Below are 20,846 nucleotides of genomic sequence, written 5' to 3'. Positions count from 1 at the left end.
GAACACATTTTTAGATTCTGTTCTTATTAAATAGGACACTCTAGTTTTGGTGTTGTAAATAGCCTTTATCTGACTATCTGTATCTTTTGCATGGCTAAAATAGCCTGTGATGCTTTTAGAGTTATTTATAATTTTAATTCTAATGAATCTAAAAATGGTCTTTTCCCTTAGATCTCCTATGTTGAATGTTTATCTATGTTGAAGGGTATTGTAAATAATACTATTTTCAGATAAAGTATACTCTTAATCTGATTGTCCATTTTTTGGTCTTTGTTCATTAAAATGCATCTTAAACAGTTACCATAGCCCTGTCTTTGTAAAAAGCTATAGCACCAAGCAAACAGTTTGGTGGTGCTCTGCAGTTAGGAAGAAAGCTGTTTATTGGGAACAACCCCTTTTAGCAGTGGTCACTATGATTATCAGAGTAGTGGTTTGCTCCATGATGCTACTGGTAGTTAGAAATAACAAAGAAATGAATCCATGGCTGAAATAAAATGAGAAACATAAAACTATTCATAGACCTCTGATAACACGTTGGCTCTTATAGGCCTATGCTACAAGCAGCTAAATGTTTATTATAATAAAACTGTAAGCATTAAGTTTACCTTTTTTTGGAATTGTTTTCACATAAACCTCAAAGTACCAAGTACTCTTATCCACTTCATATCCACATAATCACAACATAAATTCCAGATCAACATGGCAATATTTAATCCTTCCCCATTTAGACGTAACCAAATTTGATAATAAAATCATAGCAGTACAGCAAGGTCAAATAACAAAAAATGTAAGAACAAATATTCCTTCAGTAGGTTTATCTAATGGACCACTTTTCCACCTGGTGACAATGCAGTCCATAACCTAGACACACTCATTCTGGAAGGCCCCCCTGTTGGGAAGAATTCATGTTCATCATCATCACAGTGTTGGCAATAGCGAAAACGGTGCCAGAGCCTTTAGAGCTTTTCTGCATGCTAATGATGTCCCCACTGGTCTGCTCGGCGTCTGCCTTCCGGAAGAACCTCTTCATGGTAGACTGGAAGTTGGTGGTGACAAAACAGTAGACCACAGGATCCAGGCAGCTGTTGAGACTGCTAAGGGTGACCGTCACGTGGTAGATGAGTACTTGATGTGGCAGGTCTGGGCGGAAGTAGACCAGGACTTGACGGACATGAAACGGCGTGAAGCAGATGGTGAAGATCACCAGCACAGTAGTGAGAAGCTGCACGGCCTTCATTCGCCTCTCCCTGCTCTGCTGCATGAGGCCGGCATTGGACAGTGCACACATGACCCGGACTGTGAACACCACGATGATAACCAGGGGCACGAAGAACTCGAATACGGTCAGGGCGAAGAGCTTGGACACACAGCAGGCAGAGTGCTTGAAGGCTGTGGTCAGGAACGAGTACGTGACGATGATGGCAAACAGCCAGATGCAGACAGACACCAACTTAGCCACGTTGGGGTCGCGCCACTTCCGGGAGGCCTCCAGTTGTACTATGGCCAGATAACGGTCCACGCAGATGCTTGTGAGGAAGAGGATACTGCAGTACATGTTGACAAAGTAGCTAAATATATGGATGTAAGAGCAATTAAGGCACTTGCCCCCGCTGTAATACAATATAATGCGGGTAGGAAGTGACAGGTTAACAAGCAGATCTGTGACTGCCAGGTTAATGGTATAAATAATTGACGTCGTCTTGGGTTTTGTACGGAAACAGAAGACATACAAGGCCAGGCTGTTGAGAGCCATTCCTACCATAAAGATCAAAGTGTTAATGACCATCAGAGTAATCCACAGGCTGTAGAAGTCATTATAGAGTCCCTCATCCAGATGTGCCAATCTATGTAGATATGGTTCGCGATATGGTGAAGACACATTAGTAGTGACTGGTGGGATCACTGTTGAGGTGACATTGAAAAATAATGACCCATTGGTTCTGATCATCTTCACACTTCTGAGATTGGCTCAGTTCCTGAAACACAAGAGACGAAAACCAAGCATTTAACTTGTTCAATTTGTGGACTTATTCAAGCAGAGCTTGACATAGCCTATCATCATATATGAAGAGGAAGAAACCAAATTGGAACCCTGATCACTAGAGAAAATGGCCATTCTTCATTTCTCCTGATCCCACTGTCATGTGTTATTAGGTCATGGCAGTACATTAGGATGCCATTCCCATGAATTACCCATGATGTCATGGTCACGCATATATTTTTTATTAAGGTATGTCACCAGAGTGGTTCTGTAATGTCTATACTTGATATTAAGTGATATTGTTTTGGAATACAGATTTTTAAATATTTTATACCTATGCAAATTATGATAACAAAAATAAGAAAATATGATAACAGTGTCTGGCCTAACTGTTCCCATGCTGCATTTATAAGGGCCTGTTAGAAGGTACTGCCCACTATCATGTGTATACTCTATGATGTAGGTTTGGGTCCTGAAAGATGCTGGTTAAAGAGAACACGGCTACGTTTTATCACTGGCTCAGAATTAGGAGAATTGTTTATTCGGAGGACTTACACTCATGACCAAGTTTCCATTCTGATGCCACACTAGTACAAATATACCACTGCACATTTGTTCCTTACAGTGCCATCAGCATTTCTCTGTGTGTGTAGTAAGCTATTTATTTACCATGACTTCCATTTCATATTGAAATGACAAGGATACCAAAGTTTATTTAGCAGACTAAAATAATCAACAAAGTTTATACGTGGGAAACAAACATTTCAAAATAATCCCAAAACAGTTATTTAAACCGATTTCAAACAGTGACAAGCTCATCAGAATCATTTTCCATTTATAGCTGAAACATCAGCGGTATTCAGAGGATAATAAAGATTCTTCATATCTTCTTTCCTCCAACAGGACATCCCTCATCCCAACATCCCTCTTAAATTCCTTCACAAATACAAAGTCACCAACCACACAACTAGGTCCATCCAGGCAGAAGACTTGGAGACAAATCAATCTGTGAGAGAGGACATGGCTTCATTAGATCTGCTGTTCTTCTTGCAAACTAATGTCCAGCACATGGTGTTCCATAACCTGATTCTCCCTGCTTGAGAGGGGTCATGCCCGAAGAGCAGCAGAAAAACGACTAGCCTTCTATCTTCTGTCGGGGTCCAGACTGAGAAAGTCAGAGATACTCTATCACTCCCTAAATAGATAACTCCCTGTGTAACTCAGTTGCTGCTTTGATGCAGACAGGATGTCATGTAAAATAGAATCATATGTTTATTAACACATACAATACTGAAGACAGAGCTCTCAAGCTATCTGGGTCAAACACAGACAAACAACAGACTTTTATACACGCATACTAATGATACACAACAAGGAGCATGTGTGGACCACAGTGAGGGCGTGGCCACACGGACGAACACACACACACACACACACACACACACACACACACACACACACACACACACACACACAGACACAGGGCGACATTTGGGAGGAGGGGCCGTACTATGACAGAGCCCTTCCCCAACGGCACGACTCCTGACACCCCAGCCTATCGGGCTACGGCCCCGAAGCCAACGCCAAATGGCAAAGCTGGAGGACCGAGCGACCCGACACAGCCAGCCCAAGTAGGACAGAGTGGGGAAAGACAGAGACCGGGAAGACGACAGACACACTGACAGGTACAGGCACAGACATAAAGGGGGACAAAGTGACTGATACAGACAGCGTGATGGGGACACACAGTGACAGGGACAGGTGAAAAACTAAATGGAGGATTGGTAAAGAGTCCAGGTAAGCCGGCAAGAGCCCCCCCGGGCTGTCCCCCAGCCGTCGGCTGGGCTGAAGTCCAACCCGCCTGTAGGGGATCTCCCCTCGCCGATTTGTGGGGCGGTAACTTTTGCTGCCCCGTTCCAGGAGGCGCACCAGCTGCTTTGCCCGTTTCCGCGTGGGCACTGGTGTCGCTTCCTTCTTGCCTCTACGAGGCTTCGGTACAGACGCACAAGCTCCGTGGCTGTGTTCCCTAGTGGAGGTAGTTTCTTCCTCAAACGAGGTCGCCTCTATGTGCGCCACACAGGATGGCTTGCTCCTGAACGGCACCTCCTGGGCGGAGCCTTGGGCAAAGCAGGATGCGGGGACAAGTCGCGTAAAACAAACATACGTTTATTCACACATACAACCCCGAAGACGTAGCTCTCAAGCTATCTGGGTCAAACACCGACAGCCGTCACACATAAACAACAGACTTGTACACTAAGAACACAGGGATGGCGTGGCCACACGGACGAACATACACACACAAACACACACGGAGAGACGTTTGTGAGGAGGGGCCATACCGTGACAGATTCCTTGCTGTGGCAGTATGTTGCTGTCATAATAGTTACAGGCAAAAACAGGTTGACTTTGCCAAAGAAGATTCATGCTATAACAATTTTCCATTTGACAGGGATAAAATACATTAACATGTACCTATGACTGAAAATAACATATAATAACATATATATTTATAATAGCACTTGCAACCTTATATATGTTATCATTTGACTGATCTGAGATCATAAACATACTGCTGCAATATGATATGCCTGTGATTTACTTCATTTAATGTGCTTCATTATATCAGATTTAATTCAACACTCACCATTTTATTCACTGACCATTTTATACAATGTAGCTCAAATTCATATAAACGAGATATTAAAATGCATTTTAGATGTTTTATGTATTTTTATGTATTTTATGTCTTTTTGGTGAACAACCTCAAGATTTGATCACCACTTTGTAAATATGTGGCACTGTGAACAACACATTTACATTTACTGCCTTTGACAGACTGTGAGCATACATTTGAACATTTTCAACCAAGCCTTTTCATTCACTCTGGAATCGTCTGCAGTGCGGTAGATTATGGATACTTTTTTCTTACTTTTCTTTTTTCAGAATTGTTTTTTTTCCCCCCTACAAGTCCTTAAAAACCTATGAAGTTGCATAGTGTATTAGAGTCGTTTTACAGGTGTATCTGCACCAAGATGGATTTTATATTATTAAGAACATTGATTGCAAACATTCGTGCAATTATTCCAGACATTTGAAGTGTATCAGTATAAAACACATGTACTGGACTAATAAAAGCAGAGTATGACTCACCTACCTGTACATTTAGATGAGGCTGATGTCTTGACAGACTACCTAGTGTAAAACAGAAGCTTTACTTGGGCCTCCTCTCTGGTATCGTGGTCTTCACCTCTACTTCAGCGCTTTCCCCACCTTTTCATTTTGAGAAGGCATAGCCTCCGCACCACTCCTTAAACACGGCTAAATGCCGCTGTCGCCCCCCCCCCCCCCCCCCCCCCCAATGGTTTGGAGAAAATCCCTACAGGTCTGTTTCATCTTTCATCTCCCATCTCTCTATCCCTCCCTCTTCACACTTGTGGCCTGCGTTAACGGGAAGTGAGACTGGGTTTGAAGCAACTCTGACCTCACGAATGTAGCAGTGGCTCAGGCGATGATGGATTTGAAATGTAGCGTTCTCGTTTTCAGCTTTCGTTAGATGTGCTAGGGCAACAGCAGATCAGTGTTAGTAGGGTTATATCATGCTGCAATAGAAGACTGCAAATCGAATAGTGAAACAGACAGACAGAAGGAAACAAACCTCTATACATACAACATACATACAACAGGACACAACAACAGTCAGTAGAGGTATTTAAGATTGTAACATGCAACAGTCAATGGAGGCGTGTTGAATCTGTTGAATCTGAGATTGCCGTTACAACCAAAGACATCAAATTGTAACCAAACTATGTCGTGTATAATGCATAAGGCTGCAACTTAGAAAAATGCACTGTCGTCTGGACACGTCACAGCTTTAGAATCACAGCGAATTGGACCAAAAGTACAGGATACATTAATCCTGATGGATGGTTCAGAGTGCTTTCCACCTACCCTGACAGGAAGCTCATCTGTCTCCATCTGCCAAGACCCTATTCTGATTTTTCCAGAACCCTTTGCAATAGTGGTTTTGAGCATGAACTTTAATGTGCGCTAACAGACAATTTTATGTAAGATGGTTCCAAAAAAGTTTAAAAATGTAATTGAACATATAATTGAAGTAACTGATCACAGAATACAATAAAATACAATTAATGTGTGTGAGGACTAACCTGCTGCATTCTGGATTTCTTTATACTTGGCAGGACTAGCAAAACACCCCTGAGGATAATAAAAGATGTCTCATTGGATGCTGAAATTTCCAAATCCAGCAGTTAAAAAAAAAAAAAAAATCCTTTCCAGCCAGATACACAAACCATGCCAATGATCTATAGGAGGTCAATGTGCCAATATACCTGTCTTCAGTATTTTAGAAAATTTAGCCTTTGTGCTTTTATTTTGGTGTTCATAAATCTGCTGATTTAATAAAGAAATATGGAAAACAGACAAAAATGCAGACAATACAAACAAAAATGGACAATCTTTCATTTACTCAATCAGAGGAAAAGTCTGGCTACTGTGTAAAAGACAAACACTTCTTGCCAAACTAAATGTATTTTTAGCCTTTTCTTAAATACTAAAACATTCAAGGCAAATGTCTCATGCACAATTTCATAAGTGTCCAATTTTAAGTCAATGGAGATTTCCCTTTGAAAATCTGCATTAGTCTGGGGAAGTTTATTGTGTTTAACAAAAAACTGGCCCAAGCTACAGGAATTCAGCTCCCCCCAAAAATGGCATGCATCTTAACCTCTTCCTCCATCTGCCAATGCGTGTGTCTTCCCCACCTCAGCTTCAGAAAGTTCCAGCACCTCTCAGACATGTCTGACAGGGGCTTCCCGCCAGCTTCTGCCACTAGCACATTGCTTGCCAGTAGGAAGGACAGGATCGAGCCTCATGTCCCAGTTAAAGCCGCCTTACTCCAAACGACATTAAACACCATGTCACTGTGACAAAGCCCAGAGGATCCTAATATATCTCTCCCCAGAATATGCTTTTGTAGTGATCTACATCTACATCAGCCAGCCAAATAATAGCAAAGAACCCACAAAGTCAAAAACAGTCATACTGATGTGAAAATGTCTGTCCCCCCCCTACACTGTGATATAAATGCAGAGAACTTACAGGTAAGAACAGGGACAGTCAGCTTCTCAAACAGTATTTATAGACAGGGACATGATTTAATATTCGCCTTGGCCCTTTTGAGAATTTAAACAAAGCACTTTTGAAAGCGTCATACGAGTTCCACAAATCGTTTAGCGTCCTGAAGCCTGATGGAGACCAGATCCCACATCTTCAAAGAGGCCAGAGACTGGAGGTGTTCTACTGAAAGCTTTTTTGATGTTTATACACAAGACAAATGTAACCAATGTTTACAAATGTTTACAAACGTCAGTAATGCTAGTTACTACTGACACATGACCTTTATTTATCTTCAACTAATCATTGAGTTCTTTGTTACAGAATACGTTTAAATATCTTGATTATACTCTTGATTGGATCCTTCTCAACCCATCACCCAAACATTAACTTCCTTCTGATGCTGAAATGTAAAAAAAAACAAAAACAAACCCCCCCCCCAAAAAACCTTTCGTGACTCTTAGCTGACCCCCTGTTCCAAGTTTCATGGAAAATGACTCCATTTTGTCAAGTCATTTCAGAAGAGTTAATATGGTGGGGCTCTGCTCTTCGTCAGCTGAGTGCAGCTGAAGGCACAGCTCTGGCAGGTGGGACAGCATCCCAAGGAGACCCTGCCTTGAGCTCCGAGCCCTCACCCAGAAGGCTGCGAATAAATAGACTGAGAGAAATGGGAACAAAATGGCTACCCACCAACCTCCTCCATTAAAGAGCCGGCACAACAGTTCTGAGCATGCTGAAGGATTCTACTCAGTCAGTTCAACAGCTTCTATACAGTAACAGAGAATTCAACATTACAGTGGACTTTCTGTTCAAGTACACATAACATTTTCTTTGATCTGAGTATACAGGCTGAATAAAACACTGAATAAATCATGCAGTACTGAACAGTAAGCAATAGAAACTTACAAAAGTGCTTGAAAATCTTTTCGGGCAGACAAAGTTCTTTATTTTTATTTTTTATCTTTATTTCGTGACAAATCACTTTTAGAACGGTATTTTTCTTTACACAACCACTGTAATTCTCACCTTGAACAGTTCAGATATCTGCTTTTATATTTGAGAAAGAGATAACGTCACGACAGTGTTTTACATCCTGCTTCACTGTTAACACATCACAACACACAAACACCATCCACATTCTCACTGCAGTGGTTAACGGGCAGTGCCTTAAGTTAGAAAAGCTTATGCCATTCACTAAACGTGAGGTAGCGCATAGTCCTGCTGGTTCCCTAGATAAACCGCATCGCTGCATCATTCCTCGCACTGTAATCTTTCTTCCAGATCCTTCTGGTTATGGCAGTGTATTCTAAACAGAGCTTCTCGCTGTAGCGTCCAATCAGCCCTTAAGATACTGCAGAGACTCAGAGCCGGCCTGCATCACGTCGTTGGTGATAGGAAGCTCGCCGAGAACAACCAGCAGCTATTATAGCACTTATCTCTAAAACCATTTATCACAAACTTGCACTGATTGGGGGGTGAGATGGGGGGGGGGGGAATCTGGCACCCTCATCATCTCGAAAACAAATGACTCTAAAAGGACTAAATCTGCAGAAAATAACACAGTGGGAGATTACAGCATGTCCGGTATTCTATGGAATATAATTATGTTTGATGAATGTCCCCACATAAAGGAATAATCATATGGCCAGTTTCATTCATACAGAGGCTTGAAGCGTCTCATGAGACACCAGTAGAGGGCAGTCCCTGACTTCGATGAATTCACACAATTACACATGTGAATTTTCATCAAATACCTCATAGTGGGGCAAAGTATACTGGTAAACAAACAACAGTATTCAAGTCCATGAAAAATTAACATCCTCAAAAAGTTTCTTTTCATGTAAAATAAATCAAAAGAATCTCAGCAGTGGCAGTATTTGTGAGATTTTTGCCTGTTCCATTGCAAAAGTATTTGATATCACATCAATTACCTTTGAACACATTCTTTAAAAAACACATTGTTTGCATTTTAACTACTATTCCATGAGAATGTAAAAGTCAGTTTATCCAATAAAGCTCCGGTACATCTATATAGTAACTAAATCCAACGTAATCCCGATAAAGTACCATTTTAAGATTAGGACTTTTTATACATTGAAATCCACTGAATTGAAACCACAGGGAATGGATATCATTCCCCACCAGTGAAGATCTCCTCTCCTATTTGTTTTGTTTTTTAAAATTGTCCTAAAAGATGTGATTCTTCAAGATGTCAGCTCAGGGCTGTAACTCCGGGCTCTGCAGGCTAGGGAGCCCCTTGGTCAGCTGCTTCCTCCAGGTGGTTGATGACATAGTAGTCATGGACGTACATGAGAACAGCGATAGGCTGGCCTATTATGAGAGAAAGCCACACCGCAGCGTTTCCATAGTTACCCCTGAGATATCTACTCACGATCCATGCCAATGGGAGCTGTAATACAGGCAAAAATGCATTAATTCAAATAAACTAAAATCGTTTTTGCAATAGTCACCCCTGTGCAAAAAATGCAAGGTGCAATACAGTATTCTGTACTAGTACTATTAAATTTGTTTAGTTTTCCCACCTGAGCCATCATACCCATGAACGCCCACAGTCTGAACATCCTCAAAGGCACACTGACAAGATACTACACACACACACACACACACACACACACACACACACACATTACACAAATACTATGACAATAATAAACAAGCCAAAAATAATAAATAGGCTAAATGGACAAGCTGGACAGATAACACCAAATCCCAAGAGTTTTTGTATTCAGTTTTCTGAGTGATGCAATTTGCATCATATTCTAATACAAACTGCAATCTACCCTTTAAAAATCTCAGCTAACTGGTTATAATTGGAAGCAAGTTCTCGTTCTGGCTCCGTTGTCGAGCGGATCTCTGACACTCTAGAAGCCATTTACAGTGCACTCTGCACAGGGTCCTACTCGATCGGATCTCTGACACTCTAGAAGCCATTTACAGTGCACTCTGCACAGGGTGCTACTCAGAGCCTGACCTTGGCTCCAAAGCAGCCTCTAAAAAGTGAAGGGGCCTCCCGAACAGGATCCGCGCTCCCGAACAGGATCCGCGCTCCCGGACAGGATCCGCGCTCCCGGACAGGATCCGCGCTCCCGGACAGGATCCGCGCTCCCACCTGTGGCTCACGTGCACTCTTGCTCTTCTCCTCCCCTGCATGCTACTTTCAAGTCTACGCTCATCTCCCAGAGCAGCAGGGCGACGCAACACTGCACCGCTCCATCCCTGCGCGCTAACCTTCACCCGCGCTGAAGAGCGCGTCGCACCCTGCCGCTTCCAGGTCCCAGGGGATGTGTGCTCTCGCGCAGGAGAGACTGCGCGTCACTCCATGGCTCGGGGATTGATTAACTTACTTATTACTGTCATCCTAGAACTCCTGATGTTGTACTACCATTGTTATTCATATGCAATAGCTCACATGCAAAGACTAGGAGCCAGTAGTGCTGAAACCTGAACTGTAAGTCTAAATCTGCTCCTGGATTTTGTAATCACTGTGAGTGAACAGTTAACTAGCTACCAGTTAACTGAAGAGTCAGTGAATGTGGACCCACTTCTGGGTAAGCGCACTGTAGAAGCTGGATCTTGAGGACTTTAAATACCTCTGTAGTAAGATACTGTTATACATAGAAATATGTCTCCATTATTTATGTAATAATTCTAAGAAAATGATTCATTGTAAGCTAAATTCCAGATATGAAAGTGCATCCTAAAGTGTTCCAGAAGACTTGATTTCAGAGTGTGTGTGTGTGTGTGTGTGTGTGTGTGTGTGTGAGAGAGACGTGAATCTGCTAACAAGCTGTCACCTTTAATGGAAATGATACAATTCAATATTCAAAACAACATTCTGATTTATGTCCACCTCACCTCATGAAAAAAGGCCGAGGTAAAGAACACTGCCGCTTGGCTCACTAACTTGCTGGCCCCTTTTCTCAACAGGGGCTTGTAAAAGTGTCTAAGGAGAGAGGGAGGGAGACAGGGAATAAGAGAGAAAGGGGGAGAGACACACAGAAAGAGAATAAACAGTCAATCGAAACAGTAAATAATCGTACAGAATGTGCTCAATGCTCGTATTATAGTGTCTATTCATTACAGCCTCTATGCGCTTCACTGCATTGTATTTTATCCCCTCCTTTCAAAAGCCCCGAGTCGCTTACCGGAGACACCACTTATGAACAGGAATGTTCCAGTTTTGCCAGAAATAAGTTACAGTCTCGGAGTTCCTGAAAAGAAATTGAGCAATATGTAAGAAATTGTGTAAAAATGCAGACTTCAGAAATGGAAATTGGGAAGCAGCAGCACCATAAACGCATAAACGTCTGGGATTCTTCCCATCAACCACCTATTTAAGCAGGAACGCTGCTGAAGAGGACCTAATACAGAAACCCCTGGGACGTGGACCCCCAAACCCAACTGCACTACAAACCTCTGTGGAAACTGATAAGGCACATACCACCAGTCCCTGTAAAATTCTCTATCTCCGAATCTCAGGATCTCTGCCACAAAGTTCATAGATGAGTGGAAAAAGCAGTAGAAGAATATCAGCCAGATAAGGTGGTTAGGTACCTGTTATTCAAAGAAGGAGACGACACAATTTTACATTTGTTAAAGGTTTTTTTTCCCTTCTTCTTCCACACATAAACTTCAGAGCTATAAAACTTCATCAGAGCTCAACAGTTCGGAAAACTGTTTTTAACACTGAAAAAATTTGATTTAAAAAAAACAAAACAAAAAAAGCACTGGTGCTTACAGCGAGTCTGAGAAGTCGCTCCATCATCCTTGAATAATCCATCTCCTGAAGCATCAAGGTGTAAGAAACGCAGGTCAATTAAAGCTCAACGTGCTGTTGCTAGGCAGAGAAGCGGTGAACGCGGAAGGGGAGCAGAGGCGCATACCTGCAGTGGCTTCATTGAACTTCGGATGATGGGCACCATCCACTTTAGAACAACAGAAAATTCACCAAAACTGAGCACAACATGAAATCCAAGCATGAATATGATCGAAAGCCGTTTCTAACTTGCTTTCGCCTAATGTCAACAAATTGCTACAGCACATACCTGTTGTGTTAAGCCAACCAGTAGCTGAGTGAGAAGAAGCTGTAACGCAAAAACAGCTAAATTGGAAATAGCTGGAATAATTTTGGTTCCCCTTAGGGGCGTGCAGAGATGGGGGGGGGGGGGCAACTGACAGCTTTGAAACGAAACATAATGGAGTCGAGTGACACCTACCATCTCAAACAGCCTCCTGAGCAAAAAGCCCATGCGCACGGAGGCAGAACGCGGGAAGTTCAGCTCGTAGCACAGCGTTGGCGCAAAAGCAAAATAATACACATCTGGAAGAGACACAGGAGAGGCGACATTCAGCACCTCCGCCGGCTCAGCCAACGAGCCCTGCCGCCTCGAGCCAGGTACGACGGCCGTGCTGCGGTGCTCACCTTTGATGGAGAGGTTTCCGGGGTAAGACACGTGTGCTCCTCCGTCAGCGGATGCAGAGGACGGGCCTGCACGCGTGCAAGGACAGTGAGCGTGCAGGTCAGTCAAGCCTAGGCATGCAGAAATGCGCACGACGCCGGCGGTCTGCTAACCGGCTCTGTGCTGGTAACCTAAGGACTGCTGACTCACTGTTCCAGGAGGACGCTAACATTGCAGACCCCACTTTTGAGGGCTTAAGCGAAAGTAGGGGTGAAGTGAAGAGACTAATCAGCGTCACGTTTGAAAGGCTTGGCCGGCTGGTTGCGAATTCTATATGCCTACGCACCAACTTAAACCGATATAAGCGACAAGGTCTGTTAGGCTATAAAGGGCAATTTAACTGATCTGTGAGAACAGACTAGGTACAACCAAGTGTCTAGCCAGGCCAAAAAACCAGACTCTGACAAAATTGGGTCACAGAGACCATCTGACAAAAGTCAGAGAAACATTTCATTAAACACATGATGGCGAGATAAAGATGTAAGCACAAAATTATATTCGACATGTTGCATGTAATTGGCCCGAAGTGCACACGCCATTACACTGCTGCTGTACCGTGGAAGTAATAAGTAAATAAGTAAAACCTCAGGCTACCTGCTCAGTGCTGATCATTATTTCGCTTTCAAACCCCACTACTGCAATACATCTTACACGACTGAATGATATTAAACCTGGTTTGATTCTGCATGCAAAAAATAGGGGGGGGGGGGTACTGAATTAATTTGCATATGATTAAGTAGTGAGTGAGTGTGGTGATCAGTGGGGGAGGCCAGGCCTGGGGGCGGGCGAGTGGACTCACATGACAGTGATCTGGACAGGCTGCGCGCCTTCGCCCGCATGCCCTCGCGGCACCACCTGTTCACGTCTTTATACGAGTAGAGCTTCAGGAACAGGATGGTGTAGACTCCCAGAGCAAATGCACCACCCACTGTGCACACAGGGAGAGATGGTGCCAAGAGCAGAGGAGGACATGATGAGGTTTTCTGATGTAATGTTGATATTATATGTATATTTAAATAAACACCGTTTAGTGGACTTAGAGCTAGGGACCCTGGGGGGGGGGGGGTGTCTTAACCTAACGCAAATCGCAGCAGTAAGCAGGGAGGCAGGAGCGGAGACGACCCCTGGCCCGCAAGTGTGGCCGCTGCCCGGCTCGTCTTGCGCTCCGTCTCCGCTCCTGGCAACGCGCTCGCGTGCACGGGGCCCCGCCACTGCTTTATCAACAGTAGCCATATGCTGGGTGGAAACAGTCCGGGCAGGGGCTCTGGAGGACGGCTCAGCCCCAGAGGGAGGCGTGCGGGCCGGGTCGTAGCGCCGGCGGCAGCACCTGTGGTCTCTGCGCTGACCCCACTGTCTGACGCGTGAGGGTGGTGTGCGGCATGAAGCTGACAGACGGAGTGCCTTTGTCACCAACCGCGGCGCTAACAGATGAGGAGGAACAGGAGCCAGAAAAAGATACAGACCAGAGGAAATGAGGCACTACCTTCCCTACCAGACAAGCTGCAGGAAGTCGCGATATTAGCTCAGTATGATGCTTAATAAATGTAACCCATCGATTGTGAAGTTACAATATGGATTATGTAGTTTTAGCGGTCTTTTTATGATATTAACCCATGATCTTTTATTGCGGTTAAGGCTCATCCTGTTGGGTTGATGAATGAGGCAGCGTGTGTGTGTGTGTGTGTGTGTGTGTGAGACAGAGTGAGCATCTATCACCTGGTGTTACAGAGGGCAGCGTGTGTGTGTGTGTGTGTGTGTGCGAGCGACAGAGTGAGCATCTATCACCTGGTGTTACAGAGGGCAGTGTGTGTGTGTGTGTGTGTGTGTGTGAGACAGAGTGAGCATCCATCACCTGGTGTTACAGAGGGCAGCGTGTCTGTGTGTGTGTGTGTGTGTGTGTGTGTGTGTGTGTGTGTGTGTGTGTGAGACAGAGTGAGCATCCATCACCTGGTGTTACAGAGGGCAGCGTGAGTACTGTGGCCACAGGAAAACACAAGATAATGGACAAGTTGATCATGTGAATCAGCAGACCGAGCTGCTCACCAAGGCTTCCCTGGATAAAAGAAGAAACCACAACATACATTTCCTCTTTCCAATCATTTATTATTATGCAGGTGTGTTTATAACAACCATATATTAATTCTGACACCATGTGCAGCATTATCCATCTGTTCATGTTGACATTTATATTAGAAATATTATAAACAGGAATGTGTAGTAGACTGACTAGACTTCCACAGGAGTGGCAGGGAGGCTGGTAAACTCACCATGGCTAATCTTCTCTCTGTGTACAGAGCCACAAGTATGAAAATATTTGAAACTGGAAGAGAAGTGAGAGTATTAAAGTGAAGACAGAGAGTATTATTCAACCATATTAATCAAATCAGTTTGAATGTGTAGTGTTTGAATGACAGGGTGCACACAGACATGCAGAGATAAACACATATGTCAATTTAGAGGTCAAATTATAAGTTACATTTTTAATACCATATTAAAAGGGAAGGAAAAATGATACCCTTAAAGGCACCTGTAAGTTACATACAGAAGTACAACGAAGATAAAATGCATTAATTTACATATGACACAACTCTAAGCAGCAAAGCAGTTTTCAGCATGTCACCAATCAGAATAGGGTCAACCTTCTGATCTCAGAATAAACCCTATGACAGGAGGAATTACACACTTACATAAACACATGGACACGCACGCATGCACGCACACACACGCACGCGCACACACGCGCGCACACACACACGCACCATATGTGTAGCAGGCACTTGCACATAACATCATGACAACACCTTTTGTAAAGCAGGGAAGCTATGGAGCTGGTAGTGTGTGCTTAGCAGAGACTAAGGGAGTGAAGATAAGTGGAAAAAAACAAACACTGTCTCCTCTAAACTAACTTGCACACCCTTCAGCCAGTAAAATAATAACTTCTTTTGAAACGGACCGCTGAAACGAAGTAACTGCTTTTGAAAACAAATATCTCTGTTCCAGGAGCCCAGAAGTACTTTATTTCCCTTTTGGAAACATTAAATCCTCTTACTATGGAATGGTAAGCTTCTCCTGCTGTTTAACATTCTGGAGAGTTCAAGAATCGAACACCAAAGTGGGAAGTCATTCCCTTTTGTTTCCATGTACAAGATGTGGAAGCCACTGTCCTTAGATATTTGCTGAGCACTCTTGATTCCGTGCTTTCGGAAGCAGTTTCATGTCTGCGTCTGTGTGCCGGCATTTCACTGGCCTGTTGTCTGCTCAGTCATAAGCCGCGTCACTGTTACACTGGTTTCACGATTCTGATTTATTAGCATGGGCGTGTGATCAGCAAAAACTCGCAGACCCTATAAAATCCCTGGACCTGCTCACTGGCTCAGACTCTCATTTCTCAGTAGTATAAACATAGTTACTGAATAATCCAAAGTCATTAACAAATGCTATAGCTTAAGATGATTAACAAAATAAACAAAGAGGTTACATGTGGGCCTTGAGTTGCATGTGCAGCACACTGAGCTGCGGTGGAAGGACCAAAGCACATTATTTTAACCTCTATATTAGACGTTTTTAGTCCAATCCTCAGGTTACTCCAAGCCCGTCCAGGTCTTTGTTCTGGTTCTGCTGCACAGAGAGCTGAACAAGGTAATCAAGACCTGCAGAGCTCTTACCTACCAGGCCAAGATCTGTATGACTGCAGGGAGCCTTTACAGAACGAGGCAGAACAAAAACCCAATTTGGCTAGAGTCACCGAGGACTGAATTGATCTGGTCTAGATAAACCAAATGTATTCTATGCTACATACCTATGACCAGGCATACAGCGGGCCAACTATAGGGGTCCTTCAGGAACAAAGACACCACTTGGATGGGGTCCACAAGAATGCCGTACCTTAAAACAGCACAATGAAATTACAATTACAATCACTCCCTATACACTACATATAAGGCATCTTTCTACTCAATGTTCGTTTATACCAATGCACGTTGTCTTTTCTCAACAACTCCTTCAAACATCTGCTTGTGTCTTCATCTGTCTCCTGCTATAAACCACTACCTGTCTGTGCCTGCCTCCCCCTGCACATCTGCTCTGCCTGTCTCTCGTACACGTTTGTTTGTTTTTGCATGGGGAACACATCCCAGCAACGCCCGCCGCTGGCATTCAGCAGTGTAGAACACGGCGGCAGCATATGGCAGTCTCAGCAAGGGCTTCAGCGTTTCCACCGTGTGTGAGCTGGGCCCGTGCGTGCACCATCTCTGGCAGAACCAGCAAACTAAACGGCACTGCTATTGCGATCGCGACTGCTAACAGCCCATGCCTTGCCTGGGTTCTTCGGCGTATCGAACCTAGCTCAATCAAATCTGGTCTAAAGAATACGAGTGAAATTTGCAATGAAGAATTCCTGCCGATCGTGTAAAAAATCTCCCGAGAACAGTGATTATGTGTGATATATGGTTATATACCTGAGAAGGTTTTCCAAAAATAGCCGTGCATTGCTCAAGACCTGCAATACAGGAAGAACACAGAGAGTGACATGGAAGCGTGACAGGTTAACGTCTGATTAACAGCCAGGGCTGCGTTTACCAAAAGAACCATCACTTCACAGGTATTATAGGATGACACATGTTATAGTCTGCCCCATCCTTCAAGTCAGACCACACTGGCTACTGGCCATGATCATTGTCATGTAACAGAAAGCAGTGTGTTCAAACTCCAGTGAAGAATAAAGCTGACCGGCCATAACCTTGTAATAAACAACAACCGCACGGCTACCAAATTGAATGCTTTGGAAAGCTTCAAATGAAAACAAATCATATATGAAAAGTCACACACAAAATATGCTATAAATTCATATGTGCTTCAAATGTGCAAACAGAGAAACGTTCATTGCACAGAAACCCCCGTGAGGAAAAGGTCAGAGAGAGTATAAATCTACCCTTGTTTCTGGCTTCAGTAGCAGGCTGAAAAATGTAAATGCATCCTTCGCAGTTTGAAACCAAGAACTTGGCTTGCGTCTCTCCGTTTTCAGCTTGGGTTCAGACAGAGGAGGTGATCTATTTTTAGGTATCACTTGGCACTCACTGTGTCCCCCAAACAGACACACACTGAACAATGATTCATCAAGTGCCAAGTGAATGCCAGGCCATGTACTTCATCAAGACCAGTGAGCACTTTGGTCTTGACAAGTTTCTACACTAAATGCGTTGCTACAAAACTTGCATTCACTCATACTCCTTTATGTGCTGGAACCGCTCACATAATTCTTTCTAATATTTTGCCGTGCTAAAGCAAAATCATGTGCGATTTCAGCCATGTCATTAATGTAGCAGAGATGTCAGTAACAAGTGATTTAATTGTTTTTTTAATACAGCCTTGTCAACTGTAAGTGCCGTGAAACCTGTGTGTGTAAAAGATCAAAGCACCTGAGACCTCTGGCATAAGACATAAGCACCGTGACTGTTTAGGGTTTGATTGCTGTAACTTTGAACCGTAAGACTTGGTGACTCACGTTTAAGAATGAAGAAACACTTATACACACTCTGCCTTTACATTGTTATCATACGAGGGACAAGGTGGTGCATCCACACCTGTAAGGTGGTGACATGCGTACGTTGTGGTTTTTTTTACTCTTACAAATACAGGTAGATTCGCTCTCCTGTCATGGGCCTGGGGTGTGGAATAATCTTGAGATTAATTATTGTGCTGGTGTGTGTGAGAGCACATATTTTTTTATTAAAGACACTCACCAGCATAACAACACACCAGTTCAAAATGCCTCTGTAATTTTTGAAAGTACTTGCAGAACTGAGCATCGACTCTTGCAATCTGTGGCAACTGAGGAAAGAAATACAGTTATACGTTGGTCACACATAATAATCAGAGCCATAACAAAGATTCACTAGTGGGTATGGAACATTAAAGTGATGTCATGTTGCAGGCAGACTTCACTAAGCATAATGAAGGAATGCACTGTTTTATACACACCCGACACATCAGTAAAATGGCTTAGATCTGGCTAAATCTGCTGACTTGAGCCATTTGTTTTGCTACCTTAATTCAAATGAATTTAAAAAACACAAATATTTTTTGCTAATCTCATCCGGAAACTGGCCGGAGAAATACAATCGTGCGTAAATAAGCGCCTCATTTCCTATTGCTGCAAGCGCTATACTGTCCAGTAAAAGTTATCGAGCGAAATAACCACCGTGAAAACCAACAAGCCGTTCCAGCATTTGCAAAGACGCTTACCTCAAGTTATCGTAGAGAGTGTTTTTTCGCACTTGATCCACCGAGTCCTTTGCGGGTGGTTCTTGTCGGTTGTGTCTCGATTTGTTCGCGACAGTACTGGGAGTGAAGGGTGCACCAACTCCATTCGAGCGCTTAAAAAGTTCACTTTTTGCATTGGTAATGGTCGCACGTCTTCTGGTGCGAGTTGCAGGCCCGAAATCGTCCTTGTGCCCCATGATCGCCACGGAAAATTGTTAAGGAAAACGATCAGACTAGGGCTACTCGTCAGACTAGTCCATTTCTTCTGGTTCAAACTCCCTCTGCCGAAACGTCCTACGTAATCTACCAATATTGCAAAATCCCATGCAGCTCAAAATGTGCACGTTTCTTTTCCCACGTCAGCAACAGGCCCAGTTTCCACAGGTTTACAGCGACTCAATTTCCCTACTTTCAAATCCTTGAACAGAATGTGCAACCTTTCCCGGACCAATAGGGATAAAGGGTTGTGTTGGCGGTCAGCCAGAGTAGACAGTAAAGCCTAATGTCCCAGACTTTTACACGGAATTGATTATTGACTATTGATTTATCTGCTTGCACAAGCCCTTTAATACCCTTTTAAGACCACGTTTGATCAAATGAAACAGACACATCGTCTTTTTTATTAGAATGTCATAACATAAAGTAATGTGTTATAGCTTCACTGAGGTTATAGCTAACAGCGAAATGAAATGAGCAAAGCACTGTCTCGGTAAATAAAACGATTCCTTATCAAGTCCTTATCAACTCGCAAACCAGAGGGAAGCTACAGGTATCTCCACGAGTGGCTGTGCGTCGTGCACAGCTCCTCGCCACTTCTCTGTGGTGCCCGGCCGGGCGGTTGCGCGGAGAGCTGTTCTCGCTTTCTTTATGCAAGCCAAGTTGAACAGGTTTTCAAGTCAATAATATCCACTCATAACCAGTGAAGCAGAGGGCTTGCACATTCTCCTCTAGTCCAAGCGCCTGTGATCTCCCTCGCCACCAGCCATAACTGCGCATCGGGCAGCGTCTGCAGGCTGCAAACCGCCGGATGAAATAAGAGGCGATGGGAGATGGATTGTAGACGCGCCGGCGTCAGGGTGATTGGTTTTTACACCCCTCTCTCTCTTATTCTATCGGCGCTGTCAGAGCCCGGGCCAAGGGGGCTCCGTGGTGCGGGGTGGGCCGCGTTGGACATAAGCTATGTCTCTCGCTGCGAGCGTGTCCTTGGCCGCTGTAATGAAGCTGTGAAACCGAAATCAGTCACTCCAGCACGGCGGTGAGGAGCACGGGGCTCTATCTGCGTTTACTCGGAGTCATTAGCGAGCGAAAGCTAGTTCATCTCAGTTGCAATCGCGGCAGACGGATAGAAAGTGCACTGGTGATCCCCCATGTCAGCATTTTTATAGTTCAGTTAGGGTCGCTCTCTCTCTCTCTCTCTCTCTCTCTCTCTCTCTCTCTCTCTCTCTCGCTCTCTCTCTCTCTCTCTCTCTCTCTCTCTCTGAGCATTTTATTATGAAAGTTGCATGTTGATATCAACCTAGACCCCAATGTTCCCATGGCAAGACGCTGTATACATTATGAGTGGGAAACCTTCTTTCCTTTACCTTGCCAACATGTGCGCCATGCGTTTGAACTTAATGAAACGTTGATAATTGCGTTGTCATGCTCCGTGTGTGGAGGAGGCCTGCTTTGCGACTGGAAGCTCTGCAGGCGGGGAAGACTTGTTTGTACACGGTCGTGTTGTGTCTCATGAATAGCAATGGCGATTGTGTTTATCAAACTACAGCACCCCGGAGCTTAGTTCATTCATTTTAGTATTACTTGGAGCTTGCGAGACTGGGCTACGCAGATAAATCTAGACTCCCCCTAGCTGGCTGCGTGATTTCCCAGCTAAGTTCGCTTCAGCTGTGGCTTCCAGAATTCTCTGCCACCATCAGCTGAAGATTCTAGTAGGCAAGCTGAGCTGGATCTAGTTTCTTCGCCAAGTTCTGCCTGGCAACAAGCTCCTG

General features: G+C 44.0%; 2 protein-coding genes across 3 annotated transcripts; both read right to left on the bottom strand.

Annotated features, from left to right (window-relative positions):
- Nucleotides 1-694: 694 nt before the first annotated feature.
- gpr20 (G protein-coupled receptor 20) lies at nucleotides 695-4,362 on the bottom strand. Its single transcript, XM_035530734.1, is given in 4 exon segments — nucleotides 695-1,976; nucleotides 3,681-4,098; nucleotides 4,231-4,237; nucleotides 4,324-4,362. Coding segments are annotated over 4 exon segments (1,569 nt in total). The 3' UTR covers nucleotides 695-871.
- A 3,696-nt stretch (nucleotides 4,363-8,058) lies between these two features.
- dgat1b (diacylglycerol O-acyltransferase 1b) lies at nucleotides 8,059-19,405 on the bottom strand. 2 transcript variants are annotated; one of them, XM_035531234.1, is made up of 17 exons: nucleotides 18,841-19,405; nucleotides 18,339-18,426; nucleotides 17,055-17,095; nucleotides 16,397-16,482; nucleotides 14,865-14,917; nucleotides 14,545-14,650; nucleotides 13,397-13,525; nucleotides 12,561-12,626; nucleotides 12,355-12,458; nucleotides 12,184-12,222; nucleotides 12,022-12,063; nucleotides 11,877-11,921; nucleotides 11,580-11,692; nucleotides 11,284-11,349; nucleotides 10,994-11,081; nucleotides 9,661-9,723; nucleotides 8,059-9,527 (listed from the first exon to the last, which is right to left on the bottom strand). In XM_035531234.1, exons 1-17 carry the CDS (start codon nucleotides 19,053-19,055, stop codon nucleotides 9,363-9,365), a joined length of 1,509 nt encoding a protein of 502 aa, XP_035387127.1. In that variant the 5' UTR covers nucleotides 19,056-19,405; the 3' UTR covers nucleotides 8,059-9,362. The 2 variants fall into 2 exon arrangements, with proteins under 2 accessions (XP_035387127.1, XP_035387128.1); XM_035531235.1 differs by having other exon boundaries at nucleotides 14,865-14,881.
- Nucleotides 19,406-20,846: the final 1,441 nt, after the last annotated feature.

The sequence above is a fragment of the Electrophorus electricus genome, chromosome 10 (genome assembly GCF_013358815.1).
Source record: "Electrophorus electricus isolate fEleEle1 chromosome 10, fEleEle1.pri, whole genome shotgun sequence".
Lineage (NCBI taxonomy): Eukaryota > Metazoa > Chordata > Actinopteri > Gymnotiformes > Gymnotidae > Electrophorus > Electrophorus electricus.
This window is presented reverse-complemented; position numbering and strand designations above follow the sequence as displayed.